The 21,928-nt window shown below is 41.1% G+C and overlaps 1 protein-coding gene across 2 annotated transcripts in view; it reads left to right on the top strand.

The window, feature by feature from the left end:
- Window positions 1-21,928, top strand: part of LOC126092601 (trafficking protein particle complex subunit 12) — a 158,929-nt gene that overhangs the window by 40,446 nt on the left and 96,555 nt on the right. For both annotated transcript variants that reach the window (XM_049908298.1, XM_049908299.1), the window contains exon 4: window positions 1,759-1,869. In XM_049908298.1, coding sequence (XP_049764255.1) covers window positions 1,759-1,869 — 111 coding nt within the window. The remainder of the gene's footprint in view (window positions 1-1,758; window positions 1,870-21,928) is intronic.

Here is a 21,928-nt window from a genome sequence, read left to right as displayed (position 1 = left end):
AGGGATGTTGGTGTATTGGGATGTGACATCAACTGTGATGAGTAGGGATCTGGGAGGTAAAAGGGTGGGTGTGGTTGGTATCTTTGACGGGGGAGGCTAGATTACAGGCAATCGGTTGGAGGCTTTGGTCAATGAGGGATGAAATTCTTTCAGTGGGAGGCACAATAACCAGCCACAATTGTGCTTCCAGGATTGTTGGGCTTGTGGATTTTGGGGAGCATGTAGTAGGTGGGCGTGCATAGTGTCATAGGGGAGATGTTCTGGGAAGAGCGTAAGGCTGTATGCAGGGATTGGAGTTTCTGTTGGACTTCTGAGATGGGATCACTTTGGCAGAGTTTATAGCTGGTGGAGTCAGATAATTGGCAGAGGCCTTCTGCCAGGTAGTATTGCGATTTATAACAGGGGTGGAACCTTTTTCTGCAGGTAGGATGATTATGTGAAGATCTGTTGTGAGGTTACGTATGGCTGTTCTTTCTTCTAGCAAAAGGTTGGTGTTCTGAGGAAGGGACCTGGGGAAGGATGGAGAGGCTAAATTGGAGGTAAGGAATTCCTGGAAGATGACCAGTGGATGGTTAGGTGGGAGGAGGGAGGATCATGTTGGAATGCTGGTATGAATTGGAAGAGGCAGGGTTCAGTGCTGGAATTAGGGTGGATTTGGTTGGAGGGATTGTTGGCAAAGAAGTGCTTCAGTTGCAGGGATCAGGAAGAGGAGAGTAGGTCTTTGACAAGTCCAGTGTGGTTAAATTTGAGTGTAGGTCTAAAGGTAAGCCCTTTGGATAGGACTGAAACTTCTGTTCAGCTGGGTAACTTGGTGGAAAGGTTAACAACAGTGTTACGGGAATGCTTTGACTCTGGATTTGGTGGAGAGTTGGTTGGGAGTTTTAGGGGATGTGGCAAGTTGAAAAGGTCAGCTAGGCAGTGTTTAGCTGCTATGAGTTGTGGATGAGGAGGAACACTGGTCATTCTAATCACTATTACGTAGTGAACTTTTGTACATATGATTATCTGCTTTCAAGTCCAGATTAAATATGATGAAAGGACTAAAGGTAACAAAATGTTTATTTGAAACAAACCCAGAAAGGAATTATAGAGAAGAAATTTAATTTATTTCCTTCAGTTAACCATTGATTCTTCTATTTTTCTGTTCTATTGTTGGTTTATTAACAACTACTTATGCTAGTGTCATTCAAGCTAAGCGTTATTTCCAACGTGCGGATGATGTGAAAAGAAGGGGTGGGTAGGTGGCTGGATGAATGTGGGCTGTCTATGGGATGTTATATTTCAATATAATTTAATTTAATTTCTTTTTTTTATATGTTATGACTAAGTTATTGATGTTATCGTTTCACTATAGATGGTAGGTATAAGTAAAATAAATATTTTAATGTGCAGGTGGATGTATTCATTTATATAAAAATATTTACTAACTGTCATTTGTAAGGTAATGACTGCAGTACTGTTTTAAATAAATTGGCTCATTAATTTCATTCTGTATACCACCACCAGGAACTGTGATATAGCTTGAATAAAATAATTTTGTGACTGAGGGATTGCAGTGGCAGTGGTGGTGAGTGTTGCCAGCACGCACCCAACCACATTTGACAATGCTCTGTAGGTACCTAAAAACACAGTGACCACTTGGTACTCGAGAAAGAACTGTTACTGGCTGGTGGGTGGCCCCTACCACTCAACTGAAACATCAATCATGAAGCTATTAAACAAACTACGATAGACACTGTAAGGAAACTATTGTTGCAGGCAGGGTGCTTCCGCGCTGCTGTAAACTTGACAGGAAGACTGCTGACAATGTATGGACAGGGAGCAGGCCGTGCTGGTCACCCCAGTAAACACACCGTACATTCAATACAGGTAATGCACAAGTACCACTCAATCTCTGTCCTTGAAATCCAGTTATTTGTAGCACTTGCAGGAAGAGTCAGCTATTCACAGTTCAAATGATTTCGCAGCTGAAGAGCAAAACAAGAAGAATCCAACTAAATATTTTAGTTGTATCATCTCATAATCCTTGTAAATATATATTTTTTTAAAGACAGGGTCACAGGTATGCATAATTTTCACTGATTCACAAGTATCAAGATTCTGGAGTGCTATTACAAAATTTTACAATGGCAGCCAAATAAACAAAACTAGCTGCTTCAAAGGATACTGTTAGTACTAGAAAAAGCTCTATCCCTGAATAATTGCTTTAATACTCATCTGTAGGCAGGTCAGGAAGAAATCCACATGAAAATAGAATTGAAGAGTCAAAATTGTCATTGTGTGGGATGTTGTGAGGAAGAGCAGTCTGTAACTGGAAAATTAGTGGAGCTGTTGAATGGATGAATGCAGACAAAATGATCGTGTGCCATTGTTGGCCAGTAAGTCTCATTCGGTGAAGTTCAGTTGCTGGGTTGTAAGCCTTATTTCAGTTGACACCACACTGGGTGACTTGTATGTTCGTGATAATGGTGGAAGGATGATGAGGATAACATAACACCCAGTCCACTGTGGAGAAAATCTCCAACCTGGCCCACATTGGGCGACTTGTATGTTCGTGATAATGGTGGAAGGATGATGAGGACAAAACACAACACCCAGTCTACAGCAGAGAAAATCTCCAACCTGGCTGGGAATCGAACCCAGGCCCGATGCATGGTAGGCAAACTCATTACCACTCAGCTAAGCAGGCAGATGATATTCAGAAACACAAAACTGACTCTGTGCCACCCATCATTCAGCCCTTTCTTTTCTCATTTGTTACATGAAGTCTTATGAAAATAGGCCTGTCACTGCACAGAAACAAAGAAAAAAGTTAGCCAGAAATAGTTTAGAGGGAAGGTGAGATATGCTGATGAAGTAGATGGGGAAGAAAACTTTGAAATGAAAAGTTTAATGTGATAGGTCAAACTAATGTTTTTATGAAGGCTATTGCCAAGAACAGGAACTAAATTAATGTTAAATGAAAATCAAAATACAGGTCAGGTAATTGCAAAAGAAAATAAGTGTTAATGTTGCATGCACAGAAAGTAAATTCTTCAAGACAATAAGTTTTCAGGAATATATGAGTTGTAACCCATTAGCTGCTAAACATACTATAGTAGAAATGTGTCACCAGAAAATTGCTAAATTTGAATTAGCAATGAAAATTTGAATCAAAAAATTTCATAATGTGTATCAAAAAACTTTGCAGTCTATAATAACTTTTTAAGTTTCTATATGTGCAACACCCATGCACTTCCTGTGGCAAAGTTCTTTGACCATAACCTATATGTTTCTGTATGAGCAACACCTTTACACCTGCTACATCTAAGTTCTTTGACCATAGCCCACATGTTTGTATGTAAACACAGTGTATTTCACGAGTGCACGTCATAATAGTGAAATATGCAGCTAAACTTTATAAAACTGAAATATGGACATGAAAATGATAATAAGTGTGCAACTAAGTGTAGAAACTATCACCACAGCTTAACTATGATAATGATTCTTCATCTTTATATAAGTACAGATATATTTTTGACAAATGCTGACTTACAACTTACAATTGTCTCACTTGTATCTGTTTAGCCACCAGCAAATAATTTTTTTTTGTATTTATCCAGTGATCTCCAGCAGTGTAAACATGTACATGGATGTATAAACACCTGAGGATGGGTGCAAGCTCGAAACTGGTTGTGTGACAGATAAATAACCTTTTATGTCATGGAGTTCAACAGCATCCACTATGGATAAAATTCACTTCTAGAGAACTTCTGCTGTTTTCTAAAGGAGTCTGAGTTCTTTTGTCAAGTCTGCTAAGATTGCTGGTTGGGTCCTGTTGCAGTGCTGAGTTTTCCCCCATCAGCAAGTGTGCTGAAGAGAGTACTTTGTTTCCATTTTGGGAGATTGGGCTCAAGTTGAAGGTGCTCCAGTATTCTTGAGCACAGTCTGTAACCCTTCCTCGTCGATACTAGAGTTGCAAATAATATTTGGAGACATCTTTTGGTTGAAACGACAGTTTTCTCCCAACATCGTCCCCCATCAAGTTGCACCAGGAGCTATAAACGTTAAGTTATGCCTTGTTGCATAAACGTTAAGTTATGCCTTGTTGCATGAGGTATTCTTGGCTCTTATGAACAGACATGCCCGACCACAACTCAGTTGTCTCTTTGTTTGGCGTGTGAAATGTTTGAGCATTGTTACTGTAGAAGGTGTTTGGAATGTCATTTTTCCAGCAAATCTTTGTAGCGGCAACAAAAATTGATCCATTGTTGCATTGTGAACTAGCTCTAGGTGAATGTACCTAGTCATAGGAGAGTTGAACAGTACAATATTGAATTTAGTTGTGATACTTCCTGCCTTGTCATAAAATGGCCTTGCAAAATCAATGCCAGTGACTTGGAAGGGTCTGTGTGGTGACCTAATTGGCTGCTAGTGCAGCTTCTATTTCTTGATAGCAACATCACGTGTTTTACATGGGTGACAGAAATGAATAATCTTTTGTACGGTGTGACACAAGTTTAGTATTCAGGAGTAGGAACAAATCTCTGAAAGCACAATTCTAAGCCCAAGATGATGTAGACAGTTGTGAGTGTGTAGGATTAAAAGCCTTTTGAATTGGTGGTTTCCATCCAGGAATAAGTTGATGTCATTCTTGAATGGTTAATTTGACATAATGCAGATGACCACCTTAATGCAACAGGTTATCATCTAACAAAAGATTGAGATTCATTATTTTTTACCAATTGGGTAGTGGCATGCTTTCCTTCAGAGCCTTGATTATATGAAGAAAGTGCTGCTCTTGTGCAGACTTGATCCAGTAACGTTTCTTCTGCCATAAATTCTCCGTCCAGATCCACTTTGTCATAAAGTTTCCTTTTCAATCATACCACATGGGCAGTGGCTTGCAACATTTTCAAGCAGGAACTAAATCTTTCCGTATCTATTGATGGTTGAGTGTCTCCTTGAGGAGGATCTGTGGATCAGGGTGTGAGTTTGTCGTTTCTAACAAGGAAGCAGATGCAATGTACTTGTGACATCCTTTTGACCAACTATGGGGCTGTTCTGAAAGCCAAGGTGATCCATGCCACCAAATGTCTATTGTATGTGAAGTTTGGGCCTTTTCCTCCTGTCAGATGGTCCATGTAGACATTGTCATGGTGAGGTGTACTTGTGAACTTCTAAGAGCCTGTTGAATGCAAAAGTTTTTCAAGAGTTGGGACTACCTCTTAACCAAGCTAGTGTCATCATGGAGATAGTCCAGAGAGTTGCTCCACTTATGTCTATGATGGTAGCAGCAGTAATGTAGAAGTCTCATCGCATTAATGATGCCAGCAGTTCTAGTCAAGACAGCAGAATCCTCTTCATGGATTCTAGCCTGCTTTTGCTACACATCAACTGGACATGAAGGGGTTGACACACTGGAATTGTATCCTGGAGGATGACAGTTCAAACACGTGTTCAGCTATCCAGATCTAAGTTTTCCACGATTTCCCTAAATCGCTCCATAAAAATGCCGGGATGGTTCCTTTGAAAGATCACTCCCAATTTCCTTTTCCATCCTTGATACAATCTGAACTTGCGTTCCATCTCTAATAACCTCAATGTTGACTGTTAAATCCAATCTTTCTTCTTTTAACTGGACATGAGACTATCTATTTACAGCGCATATGGCATACAAGAGTGCACCACATGCTCATTTGGAAGGGTCACAGAAAATGTGGGTGCAAATACTTCCCTCTTCAGAGGCTGTGATCCATCTTGGTTTGGAAGAGGTGATATCCAAGTGCACCACCAAGTGGCAAGATACTGAGGCAAAAGCTCATCCCATATTTGTCCAAGAAGTCGTGTACCTTGACACAAAATTTTTCCTACTGTGGATACTAGACTTAGTAATTCCAGAGGGTCAAAAAAACTGGTGAATTCTTGTTATATTATTTTATTGCCTACAATCTGTGACATTTATCAATGACTTCATGCTAGTTCTACTGTAGTCCACTGAACTCTCAACACACATGATGTTCTTGTGATCCCTCATCCTTCTGATTTCCATATTTTGAGCAATTGCCGAGAGTCTGTTGGCTACTGACATAGGCAGCTTGATTTGACCTTGAGTAATGTCAGTTCGTAGTAAAGCATTATCATCCCATTTTCATCTAAAGGACCTGCCGCTATGTTTTACATGCAAGTGGTATGGTCTAATAAGGTAATAGTTGTGGAAATCTGCGATTGGTACATGCAGCTGAAAGTAAGTAATTCTTCTTCACGTGTCAATTGCTTCATTTGCTGTGCAATTATTGTCTCTCTAACAGAGAAACCTCCTCAAGCCTCTGTTGTCTGGATGGAGAACTAACTGCAAAAAAGGCTTAGGTAATATCTGTGATAGTGACTAACTTGCTTCATTTGAAAATGCATGAGTACTGCAGTTACTTTGGGAAGAACATTTGGCCATGTTTCCATGACATCATTAAGTGTTGGAGAGACCATTCACGTGAAGATGTGTTGAATGTAGTTCACCACTTGATGCTTCCATGTGTCTTTTTCATCACTATTTGATGGGGCAAATAAAAGGTGTCATCTGAATTTTGGGAGGAAGCCAGTTTGATGTGTCCATTCTGGATGTAACTTGACATTTGTCCCTCATAGGCAGCATTTCAGGACATTGTTCTGCTCAAGATGCCTCTGATAAATGAGGAAGCATTTTTCAGCATCATAGATGTTATCTGATAGAACAGCTGCTTATTGGTGAGGAATATGAACTACTCTTTACTGATCCTTGATTGAATAAGAAGTGTGAAATTCTTCAAGAAATGTTGAATCCTTTGCACTCAGTGATTGGTTATGATCACTGTGAATTCCTGTTGTCTCTAAATCCCAGAAGTTTCGGACTGCATTGTAAAATGCTTGAGTGAGTGGCAGGTTGATGAGGTTAACAATGACTTGATTTTTAGAAATCCTGGGATAGCTTCTATTAGGGATCCATTCAAATTCTGAAGGCAGTAAAGCCGGTGATGATGAGATGTGTATGGGCAGTGTTGTTGACAGTTTTCCCATTGTGATCCAATCCAATAAATAGCTCAATGGAGAGATTGTGTCCTTCTGCAGGGTTGGCCAATTGTAAATCGCTTATGTGTTACCTTGTGAACTCTTGATATAGTGATGGTTGTCTTGAAAAGAAATGAAAATACTCAAACGCAGTAACTGTAATGTTAGCATTTTCCATGCACTTCTCAATGTCAAATGGACTAACCACCGTGAATGTGACATAGTGAATGAAGACTGAAAAGCATTGATTTGCTAGCAAGTGATACACAACTACTTGTCGATAATTGACCTGCAGATGAAGTTAGATTGTCCGCCACCATCTAATATGCAGCACATAAATCTGCTTCTACCTGTGAGTCCCATTGCGTACACGTGGACTATCTGGACATAAATGAATCTGAAACATTCCCTTATTCACATTGACTACTGTACTGTACCATGTTTAGTATGAGTTGCCGATGAAGTAGAGTATTCCCAACTGCTGTAGACTGGGTTGTGATGGGTTTTCTTCCAAAAAAGACAAATGCTCTTCCTCTCTTTCTACAGTCTTTTACTGTTTGATACTAGTTGAGGCAAAGAAAGCACCTATTGCTCTCCCTCAAGATCCTGAGGCAGTCATGAACATCCTTCACCTTCTCACAATTTTGTGCTCAGTGACTGTGCTGCTCACAAAACACACAGTGAGCTTTTACCTTCTGTTCAGATGTTTGTGCTGTATGTCCTGATTTAGATCGAATATTGAGGGCTGCTGTAGATGTTCAACTGTTATTTGTCATGCAAGTTTCCCACAGAATCTTTTGTGCCATCAGGGACACCTCTGCCTCTTCTGACAAAAATGCCACAAGTTTGTGAATGTTCCTTCTGATAATTCAACCATCTGTACTAGCGCCAACATATGTCTTCCACGAAAGTCTGAAGAATCTTTCAAACTAACACTCCACCATAAGCCTCTGTGTTCTCCAGTAGTGTCTGCAGAGCTTGAATTCACTTATTGCATTCAATAAACATTAAGGTAGGAGATTCTGGGGGTATCAGCTGTTATAGGGGTGATGTCTTCCAGATAGTCGAGATGCGCATGGGTAGTTCTATATCTAGCACCACAATGTACGCATAAAATTTCGTTGGTTTGTTTGTAAGCAGCTGCAGTTATAGTGATGCCTTGTACCACATTCTTAAGTTCTCCTTGCATATTGCCCCAGATAAACATGTTTGTAGACAGCTGACAAGTTTGGGTTTGCCTTAATAGAGCATTTGAACTGTTCCCAGAAGTGAGTTCAGTGCTCAGTGCCATCGGAGAATGTCTTCTAAATTGATCAATGTTAATCAAACACTCTGACTGCATGACTATGCAGAAACCCCAGATAATGTCCTGTCCGCTGTGATGTCTGAAAGTCTCCCCTCAGTACTGTATTTTACCTTCAGGATCACCCACTTCACAGAGTGTGTGTAGTTTCCACATGCTAAGACGTTGGCTTTGTATTCCATGTTGTAAGTCAGTCATGGATAGTGTTGTCCAAGGTAATTAAACTAGCCAATGTTTCCTGCAATTGACTGCTAATGTTTTCTGTTGCAGTTTTGGATGTGAAATCATCAAATGAATTTATTCTATTAATAGAGTATGTAGCATTAGAACATTGAATTCTTCCTTTATGTTTTATCTTAGAAAGACAGTCAGTTGTGTAAATATTTTTGCTCATGTTTAGTGACAGTTGTTGTATCACTAACAGCTGGCAGCTCTTGATAGGCAGTGATGTTAAACTTTCTTACCAGAGGCCAGTTGTGCAACTGTTACATAATTAAAGTGTTTGTCAACCCTGTGCTCAGATACACATGCAATAGGCTGATGCATTACGGAAAGGATAACAGAAAGTCAGTGTTTGAATAACTCAGCTGAGAGCATACATTTTATCTTACATGTGAAGAAATTTCACCATTTAGACATTTGAAATGGATGTGTTAAGTCTTTTTGAACTATCGAAGACACCCCAGAGATTCCTTGAAACTTTTCTCGGGTTTCAGCACAATTAGTAAGTGCTTCAATGTCAGTCAACATACGTCTTCAGTAACACAAAACTTCTCTCATGGGAGTTACATAACGCATTTCACTTTAAAAGCAAAGGTACAGATGCAAATCAGAAATTGGGTGTAGAGGTTCCCTTACAGTCGACAGGTTTATGTGACAGGTCAGCCCCAACACCATGTGGTGAGGCATCCACAGCTGGAGTCAACATTAAATGAGGTTGGTATGTTACTGAACTGGGTACAGACTAGAAGGATGATTTCTGGTATTGACATGACTTCTGTCAAGCATCTGACCAGTGAAAGAGAACTTCCTTTTGGTGTAACTAATTCATCTGGTAGATGATAAAAGCTGCCCACAAGATAAACTGGGCATAATAGCTAACATTGCTTAAAAATACTTAGATATCTTTTAACGATTTGGGGACCAGTTACACACTCTCATGTGATCCAAGGCCCTTTTTTGGAGAATATACCCAAGGTAGGTAACAGAAGGCTGGAAAAAATAACATTTTGAAAATTCATACTTAAAGCCTTTGTTTGAGATGTAATTTACATAAAGCTTCTTTGTTAGTATGTCTTGTTACTATTTATGTTTTGTTTACACAGTAGGAAATGTCACACTAATGGATTCGAATGGTGACCCAAAGCAGTTGTTCAGCACCAAAATTTTCCTGAACTCATTGTCTTAAGGAAGTTGAAAATAGGTTTTCATGAGATAAATTCTGGTTTGAAGTTCACCCCTAGACAACTTAGAGAAGAGTTTGGCAGGGTGTCATAATAGGCTTTAAATCTACTTCTTCTTGAGCATTGACTGAAATTTTAAAATCACCACACAACCAAAAGGGATTCACCTAGATTTTGTGCTATCATGAAAAGGGAAGCCCACTGATGGAAAAGAGATGAGAGAAAGCACTTGCTACTGTTCTGATCTGTCCAGTTATAGCTTATCTTCATCTCGAACTGCTAGCAGAATTTGATGCCCTTTTACAAACTGCGACATGAAAGTTCAATGTACACTCCTGGAAATTGAAATAAGAACACCGTGAATTCATTGTCCCAGGAAGGGGAAACTTTATTGACACATTCCTGGGGTCAGATACATCACATGATCACACTGACAGAACCACAGGCACATAGACACAGGCAACAGAGCATGCACAATGTCGGCACTAGTACAGTGTATATCCACCTTTCGCAGCAATGCAGGCTGCTATTCTCCCATGGAGACGATCGTAGAGATGCTGGATGTAGTCCTGTGGAACGGCTTGCCATGCCATTTCCACCTGACGCCTCAGTTGGACCAGCGTTCGTGCTGGACGTGCAGACCGCGTGAGACGACGCTTCATCCAGTCCCAAACATGCTCAATGGGGGACAGATCCGGAGATCTTGCTGGCCAGGGTAGTTGACTTACACCTTCTAGAGCACGTTGGGTGGCACGGGATACATGCGGACGTGCATTGTCCTGTTGGAACAGCAAGTTCCCTTGCCGGTCTAGGAATGGTAGAACGATGGGTTCGATGACGGTTTGGATGTACCGTGCACTATTCAGTGTCCCCTCGACGATCACCAGTGGTGTACGGCCAGTGTAGGAGATCGCTCCCCACACCATGATGCCGGGTGTTGGCCCTGTGTGCCTCGGTCGTATGCAGTCCTGATTGTGGCGCTCACCTGCACGGCGCCAAACACGCATACGACCATCATTGGCACCAAGGCAGAAGCGACTCTCATCGCTGAAGACGACACATCTCCATTCGTCCCTCCATTCACGCCTGTCGCGACACCACTGGAGGCGGGCTGCACGATGTTGGGGCGTGAGCGGAAGACGGCCTAACGGTGTGCGGGACCGTAGCCCAGCTTCATTGAGATGGTTGCGAATGGTCCTCGCTGATACCCCAGGAGCAACAGTGTCCCTAATTTGCTGGGAAGTGGCGGTGCGGTCCCCTACGGCACTGCGTAGGATCCTACGGTCTTGGCGTGCATCCGTGCGTCGCTGCGGTCCGGTCCCAGGTCGGCGGGCACGTGCACCTTCCGCCGACCACTGGCGACAACATCGATGTACTGTGGAGAACTCACACCCCACGTGTTGAGCAATTCAGCGGTACGTCCACCCGGCCTCCCGCATGCCCACTATACGCCCTCGCTCAAAGTCCGTCAACTGCACATACGGTTCACGTCCACGCTGTCGCGGCATACTACCAGTGTTAAAGACTGCGATGGAGCTCCGTATGCCACGGCAAACTGGCTGACACTGACGGAGGCGGTGCACAAATGCTGCGCAGCTAGCGCCATTCGGCGGCCAACACCGCGGTTCCTGGTGTGTCCGCTGTGCCGTGCGTGTGATCATTGCTTGTACAGCCCTCTCACCGTGTCCGGAGCAAGTATGGTGGGTCTGACACACCGGTGTCAATGTGTTCTTTTTTACATTTCCAGGAGTGTATTTTCTAATCTGTACTCAAAAAATGGTGCAAGTTGGGAATGTATGTTATCTGTTGTTCACATGAGTCAGAGGTTGAATATAACGAACTAAATGTTGAAAAGAGTACTCAGATGTGGAATATGCATCCAGTACAAAAATATTTCCCACAGGTGGATCTGCAACCATCAGAAAGGGCAGTGTTTCAGTAATTTGGCTTTTTCAATGATTGTCTTGGCCTAACACTGGACTCTCATGACCACGATACACACATAATTTTGACTGCATGTTGTCCAGTGGCAGAGCACTAATATTGATCTACATGGGTTGATTTATCATAGAAACAGAGAAGTGTCACCGACACCTGCCACATCCTGTAATTCTGCAAGTAACAGTAACTTTCTGTTTACTGGTATACAGTCTATAATATTGTTAACCTGAATTGATGAAGGACGTCGCACGATACCTGCTGCACTTTAACACATCTCTGCAATATGCCCTTCGTGAAAACATTGGTGGTATTCTGCGTTGTGTTGAGGATACTCATTATGTGTATGCAGCCTGAAACAGTGTGGATAGCTAGGAAACAACCAAAACTGCTGTGAGTGACACCACCACGGGGTGGCATAGAACGGGTGGCTGGTTGCCACAGGGTGAGTGAGACATGTTTATCACATTAGGATCCTACACAGAATTCTGACTAACTGAGTTTCTTCTTGCCAGAGACACATGACACCAAAAGTAGGGTTCCCATATTTTTTACAAATAGAAAACATTGTTTACTGTTATTAATTTATACATCATTGAAAAGCTTACACTTTCGTCTATTTTTAAACATAGTCTCCATTTTTTTTTGACAAACGTTTGAAGACGGTGTTCTAGCTTTTGTATTATTAAGTCAAAGAAGTCTCCCACCAACCTGTTGAGGAAGCATGTGACCTCTGCTCGGACTTTGTCGTCGCTATTGAAGCGTTTGCCACTTAAGTGCTCCTTCAGCTTGGGAAAGAGGTGATAATCATTGGGGGCTAATTCTGGGCTGTACGGGAGATGGGGCCTAACAGTTCACCCAAATTTCTTCAAAAGCTCCTGTGTTTGACAAGCAACGTTGTCAGTTGTCCTCTCCGTCGATTCTGGATGTCTCACCAGAGTTTGGTCAGTGTTTCACAATATCTGTCTGAGTTTATTGTCATCCCAGGTTGCATGAAATCGATGAGGAGTACCCTTTGCTGATCCCAAAAACACAGTCACCATAACCTTTCTTGCAGACTGCATTTAAATTTCTTTGGTGGCAGTGAACTGGAGTGACACCATTGTTGAGATTGTTATTTTGTTTCGGGGTGTAATGAAACACCCACGTTTCATCTCCTATACCGATAGAGTCCAACAACTTCTCCTTGTTGCCTCCCTCCTCACATTGTTGAAGAAACTTGTGAGCACAGTCAAGTCGTCGTTCCTTGTGTCTGTCAGTCAGCATCTGGGAGACCCAGGGAGCGCACACCTTGTGATAACCCAACATTTCTGTTAAAGTTCTTTCAGTTGTGCTCTGGGAAGCTTCAGAAATGCATTCAACAAGTTCACAGACAGTGACCCTCTGATCTTTGAGCAGCTCACTGTTGATTTTCTGGGCAATCGCATCTGAAACTGGTGGTCTTCCACTCGATTCTTCATCATGAACTTCCGTACGACGCTCAGCAAAAGCCCTGGACCATTTGTGGATGTGCTGAATGGACATGCACTCTTCACCATAAACCTTAGTCAGTTGCCGATGAATCTTCACATGTGGTAAATTCCTTGCATGGAGAAACCAGATTACTGCTCGAACCTAGCACTTGGCGGGAGCGGCGATCAACACTTACATCTCTGATGGCTGCCAACACTGAGTGACGTAGTGAACCGCTTGAGAGTGGGGCGACCACTGTGCAGGGCACTGTTGTCAGATTTAGCGTAGCACCTTCCCTCAAGGCCGTAGCTCATTGGGAACCTTACTTTTGGTAAAACCCTCGTAGTAGAGATTTGCAAATAAAAAGAAAAATATGCTGTGCAGCCTGTGAGATTTAGAAAGCACATGAAATGCATAACACCTCTGCGAGAGAGAGAGAGAGAGAGAGAGAGAGAGAGAGGGGTCAGACTGTCATTAAGCATGTGTGCATATGTGTTTATCAGGGGCCAGATTGATCACCACATTTCATATTAAATTTTCTGTTTAAAATTGTCCACAGGCACAAGTAAATTTGCTCATTCTATTTAAACTTTGAAGGTCAACAATCCACAGCACAGCTTTCAGCATCAAATTTGCAATGTTGCAGAAACTCTAAACTACTTGCATCTTGGTGGAAAAATGTACCGAAAATAAGGTAAAAATATCTGACAGGGCAGCACTGATGGATGTGATAGTGGAGCCAACTTTTGCACAAAGTTATAAAATTGAGGAGGGTTGGTCAACAACCAAAAATTCATACTGACGGTCTGGACACTTAAAAAATGCGGCACTATCTATTTCTGGTACTCTTCCTATATATTAGTGAATAGTTGAAAAAGATATAGTAGTTGGCAATACTTGTGATTGCTGGAACATTGAATCATCAGAAGCTTTACCAGTTCTTCATGTTGATTGAGTTGTTGCTCTCAAAGTTAAAAAAAAAAAAACTGTGCATGGATGATATTTGTGCCTCAATGTGAAAGTAACTTCCTCAGCACTAGTTTTTTGACTCACCCTTCAGTGGCAACAGATATTTATTACACTTGCATAAGTGTATCCCAGCATGAAACAGAAGTGTTACGCATTTCATGTGCTTGTGAAATATCACAGACTGCACAACAGATTTTTCTTTTGATTCAGAAGTTTCTGCTATGTGTGTGGCAAGAACAAACTCAGTGCATTAGAATTCTGTGTCGGATCCTAATGTAATAAACATGTCTCACACTGCAGCAGCCAAGCATCCCCTTTCTATGCTGACTTATTTATGGGCCATCTGCAGGAATCCTTCCTTTCCGGTCAACACCGAAAACACCTTGTCTGGTTCAGATTCATTGCTGACATCTTCATGATATGTACTTGTAGCAGGGACAACCCTTGCTCCTTCCTCCATAACTTTAGCACCAATTCCCGAATCCACTTCACCTGGTCCTCTGCAACTCAGTAAGTCACATTTGTTGATGTTAATCTCCACCTCTCAGATGGCTCCATAAATATGTCTGTTCATATAAAGTGCATTTACCACCAACAATACATCCACTTTCACAGCTGTTAACTGTTCCATGCCAAAAAGTCTATTCTGTAACGGCTCATCACCCACGAATGCTACATCTGCAGTGGAAAGCAGGGATTGTCAAAATATACTGATAACCTTACCAGAGTCTTTATAGACAAACAAATCCTATTCAGCTCATCCATCAACAGATTTCCTGTGCCATCTCCTCCTCTAACTCCAGTAACCCTGTTAAAAATGCACCAACCAGCATTCCTCTAATCACCCAGTATCACCAGTTCAATTACATTCTTCACCAGGCCTTTGAATACCTGTTGTCATGCTCTGAGATGAGGGATATCATACTCAGTATTCTATGCGCATCATCCAAAGTAATGTTCTGCCACCTACTCAATCTACAGAATATCCTTATCTATCCATATTCCAGTCCTGCTCCCAATCCTGCATCTGATGGGTCATTCTGTTGTGGTCAACCTAGGTGCAAGGTCTGCCTCATACATTCACCCACCGTTTCCTACTGCAGTCCAGTCACAGACATCTCCTACCCAATAAAAGACAGGACCATGTATGAAAGCATCCATGTTATATATAAGCTATACTGCAGTTAGTGTACATAATTCTGTGTAGGCATGACAAGTAATCCACTGTTCACTCACATGAATGACCACCGCCAAACTGTGGCAAACAGCAAACTTAACCATCCAGTTGCCAAACATGCTGCAAAACACTAATGACTTCAACAGCTACTTCACTACATAGGCCATTTTGATACTCTCTTCCAGTACAAGTTTCACTGGGACAAATGGCTGGGAATTCTCTGTCAGCATAGCATATGCTCTTGCAAGCCCCCTGACTTTAACCTCTGCTAACTTGTTTCCCACTGCCTCGACTTTCATTTTCAATTCTCTCTTTTGTACACATCGCTCCTTCCCCATCCAGATTGTATACTGCCTTCTCCCGCCACTCTTCCTGCATCCAAGTGTTTTGTCTGTCTTGTCTCTCTCTCTCTCTCTCTCTCTCTCTCTCTCTCTGTGTCATCCTTTTTCCACCAGTTCCCCATTTCCCCCTCTCTCCCCTTTTTCCATCCCTCTCCCATACTCTCTCACCACCTTGTCTCCCACTTCACCATAACTTTCCTCCACTTCATCCTCCCCCCCCCCCCCCCCTCCTTCATGTATATCTCTCCCTTATTTGCTGTATCCTCTGAACTACTTTCATCTTGTTGTACAGCTGCTGAGTCATCTGGTGAAACACCCACCTCGCACTACATTGCTACCCCCTCCTTGGCCCGTGCATCCTTCCCAGCCACCTCCCAAACCTGCATCTACCTAGTCCATTGCTTTCAACAATTGATATTCAATAATCAGTCTCGCAACTACAGCAAGCATGTACATTGGTGCATGCGTGTAATTGTGTATGTGAATGGTTGTACTCTTACTAGAAAGAGAGTTTGAAAGCTACTGTTAACAGTTTTCTGTTATGTGTTTCTTTGTGTCACACACCAGTCCTCGATAGGTAAGTAGTTGCCTCTCCTTTGCTTTACATAAATTAATTACTTAATTTCTAACTGGTAAGATTTTTTTATGTAATCAGCAGCCACAATAAGCGTGTTTCCCGCAGCAATACTATTTTTCATTCCAACTTTTGGAGCCATTGTCGCCTTCTTGTGGCAGAAGGCTTGAAGGGGAAGGAAAGGGTTGAAGGAAAAGGACTGGTGAGGCTTAGAAATGGGGAGAGTTCAGAACAGTCGCCCAGAATCTCAGGTCAGGGGAGACTTACCTGACAGGATGAGAAGGGAAGTCCACCCCTCTTCCTTCCCCTTCAACCCTTCTACCAGGAGGAGGAGTCACTGGCTCCAAAAGCTTGCAAATTTAGATCTCGGTTCTTTATATACGTATTCTCCTATCACCGTTGGGTGAGCAAGTTTTTTAGGCATCCAGTTACATTGCATTTTCAGAATCTGATTATTTTTGTTTGTATGTGGCCTTAACATAAATCACAGATTACTGGACGTAATGAGTTACTGTTGTGTACATAGTTCCGCGTAGTCAGCACGTACACAACTTTCCCACTAGAGCGCGCCCCGCTAAGCACAACAGTGCAGGCGCAGCGCTCGTCCGTTTCCACACTATGAGATGGCGCTGTCTTAGGGACGGACCAAATTCTGCTTCCGCCGATCCGCATATTAATATGTAACGCAGCCAATGAGATTGCTGCTAACATAGAATCTTTTCTCCTCGCGGATCACACTCACGCAGTGATACCTGAACGCTCGAGGTATTATAACAAGTGTACAGACCTCCGATTAGTCAGTCTGCATTAGTCTATAGTCAAGATTCAGTCAGCACCTAATAAGATTATCATATTCCTATACATAGCCATGAAGATAAATGAATAGACACTTTGTCAAGTATCAGAGATATGTGAGAATAAGATTAACGTACCAAGACCAAAGGAACTTCAGATTGTCAATTGTAAACAGCATCCAGAATCAAGTTACGTAATATCTATGATTTTTATTATTTTAATAAATGTGTGTGAAAATTAATCAAGTTCTGTTTAATATGTGTGGATGGATATGTGTATGTGTGTGCTAGTGTATACCCATCCTTTTTTCCCCCTAAGGTAAGTCTTTCCGCTCCCATGATTGGAATGACTCCTTACCCTCTCCCTTAAAAGCCAAATCCTTTCGTCTTTCCCTCTCCTTCCCTCTTTCCTGACGAAGCAGCCATTGGTTGCGAAAGCTAGAATTTTGTGTGTATGTTTGTGTTTGTTTTTGTGTCTATCGACCTGCCAGCGCTTTCTTTTGGTAAGTCACATCACCTTTGTTTTTAGATATATTTATTTATTTATTTATTTACATGTCAAGTTCCATAGACCCAAATTGAGGCGCAAATCTCCAAAGTCATGGAACGTGTCAGTACATGAACTTACAACATAAAAGTAATAACAAATAAAAATAAATGTTCATGAACCTGCAAGAAAATCAGTCCATAAGTTTAAGCAAACGCTATCAGCTATACAATGAGAATCAGCTTAATTTTTCAAGGAACTCCTCGACAGAATAGAAGGAGTGACCCATGAGGAAACTCTTCAGTTTCAATTTGAAAGTGCGTGGATTACTGCTAAGATTTTTGAATTCGAGTGGCAGCTTATTGAAAATGGATGCAGCAGTATACTGCACACCTTTTTGCACAAGAGTTAAGGAAGTCCGATCCAAATGGAGGTTTGATTTCTGCTGAGTATTAACTGAGTGAAAGCTGCTTATTGTTGGAAATAAACTAATATTGGTAACAAGAAACGACAATAAGGAATATACATATTGAGAGGCCAATGTCAAAATACCCAGACTCGTGAACAGAGGTCGACAAGAGGTTCGTGAACTCACACCAGTTATTGCCCGAACCGCCTGTTTGAGCCAAAAATATCTTTCTAGAATGGGAAGAGTTACCCCAAAACATAATACCATATGACATAAGTGAATTAAAATAAGCAAAGTAGGCTAATTTATGTGTCGAAGTATCACTCGCTTTCGATACCGTTCGAATAGTGAAAATGGCAGTATTACGTCTTTGAACAAGATCCTGAACGTGGGCTTTCCACGACAGCTTACTATCTATCTGAACACCTAGGAATTTGAACTGTTCAATTTCACTAATCATATGCCCGTTCTGTGAGATTAGAACGTCAGGTTTTGTTGAATTGTGTGTTAGAAACTGTAAAAACTGAGTCTTACTGTGATTTAACGTTAGTTTATTTTCCACAAGCCATGAACTGAGGTCATGTACTGCACTACTTGAAGCCGAGTCAATGTTGCACACAACATCCTTTACTACTAAGCTAGTGTCATCAGCACACAGAAATATTTTAGAGTTACCCATAATACTAGAGGGCATATCATTTATATAAATAAGGAACAGGAGCGGCCCCAACACTGATCCCTGGGGCACCCCACACTTGACAGTACCCCACTCAGATCCCACATCACAGCCATTATCAACATTGTGAATAATGACCTTTTGCTGCCTGTTGCTAAAGTAAGAGATGAACCAATTGTGAGCTACTCCCCTTATTCCATAATGGTCCAACTTCTGGAGCAATATTGAGAGATCAACACAGTCAAATGCCTTTGTTAAATCAAAAAATACGCCAAGCATTCGAAACTTTTTGTTTAGCCCATCCAGTACCTCACAGAGGAAAGAGAATATAGCATTTTCAGTTGTCAAACGACTTCTAAAGCCGAACTGTACATTTGATAGTAAATCGTGTGATAGAAAATGATCAATTAACCTTACATACACAGCCTTTTCGATAACTTTTGCAAACACTGATGGCGTAGAAATAGGTCTAAAATTATCTACATTATCCCTTTTTATAAAGCGGCTTTACTACTGAGTACTTTAATCGCTCAGGAAACTGACCATTCCTAAAGGAAAAATTACAAATATGGCTAAATACAGGGCTAACACGTGCAGCACAGTACTGTAATATTCTGTTAGACACTCCATCATAACCATGAGAGTCCTTAGTCTTCAGTGATTTAATTATTGACTCAATCTCCCTCTTGTCTGTATCACAGAGGAGTATTTCAGACGTCAATCTCGGAAAGGCAGTTGCTAAGAAATTTATATGATTTCCTGTAGAAACTAAATTTTTATTTAATTCACCAGCAATGCTCAGAAAATGGTTGTTAAATACTGTACATATATCTGATTTATCAGTAACAGCAATATTATTACTGCGAACTGACTTTATATCATCAACCTTGTGCTGCTGACCAGACACTTCCTTCACAACTCACCATATGGTTTTAATTTTATCCTGTGAATTAGCTATTCTATTTGCATACCACATACTTTTTGCCTTGCTAATAACATTTTTAAGCACCTTACAATACTGTTTGTAATGGGCTACTGTAGCTTGATTGTGACTACTTCTAACATTTTGATATAATTCCCGCTTTGTTCTACATGATATCCTTATCCCACTAGTCAGCCAAACGGGCTGTCCATTACTGCTAGTTCCCTGTTTAGAATGTTCTAATGGAAAGCAACTCTCAAAGAGCATGAGAAATGTGTTATGGAAAGCATTGTATGTATCATCTATATTATCGGCACTATAAACATCTTGCCACTCTTGTTCCTTGACAAGTTTTGAAAAACTCTCTATTGCTGTTGGATTAACTTTCCTACGTAGTTTGTAATTAAATACGACATTGGTTTAAGTACAAAAACCTTTTAGTGTTAAAATTTGTGCATCATGGTCTGAAAGGCCATTCACCCTTTTACTAACAGAATGCCCATCTAGTAATGAAGAATGAATAAAAATATTGTCTATGACTGTGCTACTGTTCCCCTGCACCCTAGTTGGAAAAAACGCAGTTTGCATCAGATCATGTGAATTTAGGAGATCTACCAACATCCTTTTTCTTACACAATCATGTACAAAATTAATATTGAAGTCCTCACATATAACTACTTTCTGGTACTTCCTACAAAGTGAATCAAGAACCCTCTCTAGCTTGAGCAAAAATGCTCTGAAGTCAGAGTTAGGGGACCTATAAACAACAGCAATTAGAAGTTTAGTTTCACTAAATTCAACTAATGCTGCACAGCTTTCAAATATCTGTTCAGTGCAGTGTCGTGATACGTCTATGGACTCAAATGAAATACTGTTTTTTACATATAGAGCCACTCCCCCACCCCGCAAGGAACTCCTCGAGAAATAGTCAGCTAATCTGTAGCCTGGTAAAGGAAGCCTCTGAATTATCAAATTATTTAAGAGGTGCTCTGATATACCAATAATTTCAGAGTTAACATCTATTAGCAGTTCACTAACTTTATCTCTAATACCTCTTATATTTTGATGAAATATGCTAATTCCTTCTCTACTTGGAAGCATTACATCCTCTGGAGGTGAGCCCTTAGTTAGAGGCACTTCCTTTAAGCAGGTAAACCTATCAGCTGACTTCAGTCTAATAAAGGAGCAGCTCTTAACACCAACTACTACAGGAATTTTTCCATGAGTGATACCACTACCACCACCACCATCACCCACTACACTGTCACCTATAAGATTAGCCAGCCTCCCCTTAATGTATCATATTGGTAAATCCCATTATGAAGGAGAACTTCATGGGTGTAGAATACATCAAGTTACACATTAAAAAGCAGAAACAGCCACTATAGTGTAATACTGTCAAGCGTACTGACAACAAATTATGAGTAGTCCAATCTACTTATGGTGATAATTATGGGATTTCCTTTTAATTTACTTTATATGTGGATATTTATGTTAGAAGGAAACAGGTAATTTGAGAAGAGACATTACCCCTCCTCTCATGTTACTCAGCTGTTGTTTTTATCTAATACTTCAAAAAAAGCATTTATGTACTTTCACAGAATGCTGTCAAATGTCCATATAACTGCTTTCTTGCCTTCATCATGGCTAAATGATGGTTGATGTCCTTGAGTAGGAGGGTAACATTAGTGATACATTGTTGGGTTCAGTCACACTAGTTAAGTATGTAAATAGGACATTAAAAACTAGCATGGTGGATGATAGGGAAAAATCAAAAAGAAGGGAAAGTATTACAAGTATTAAAAATTGGGTTTTAATCAAATGAAGGAATTCAGTGAAAATGTTGCAAATCTGTGATAGATGCTGCGTGAGGTCTGTTCATAAAATTCCGGAACATTCATAATTTTGCGCCATGGTGTGTTGGAGTGCAATGTGGTTGACATCCCAACACCTGTGTCATTGTTGTATGTCTGTTAGTTATATTTCAGTGCTGTATTGAGTAGCATGTTGTGTCGCACAGTTAATAATTTTGAGATGGCAAAGTTAGAGGAGCAACACATTTGCATTAAATTTTGTTTGAAACTCAAGAAAACCATTACACAGACACAACAAAGTATGCAGGAAGCCCATAGTGATGAGTGTTTAAGCCGTACTTGGTGTTACGAATGGTTCACATGGTTTAAAAATGGCCAGACAGAAGTTACAGATGACCCTTCTTCAGGACGCCCTTCAACCAATGACGCTCATGTGAGGAACGTCAACAAAATTGTGCTTGCCAATCGAAGACTAACTGACTGAGAGATTGCAGAATAATGTAACATTTCAGTTGGATCATGTCATGAAATCCTGACACAGCACCTTGTAATACGTCATGTTGCTGCCAAATCCGTACCATGGTTTATGAGTCAATACCAGAAAGACCTTCGCCTTGCAATCTGTGAAGAGCTTTTGGATCACTCA

The sequence above is a fragment of the Schistocerca cancellata genome, chromosome 7, assembly GCF_023864275.1.
Source record: "Schistocerca cancellata isolate TAMUIC-IGC-003103 chromosome 7, iqSchCanc2.1, whole genome shotgun sequence".
Taxonomy (NCBI): domain Eukaryota; kingdom Metazoa; phylum Arthropoda; class Insecta; order Orthoptera; family Acrididae; genus Schistocerca; species Schistocerca cancellata.
This window is presented reverse-complemented; position numbering and strand designations above follow the sequence as displayed.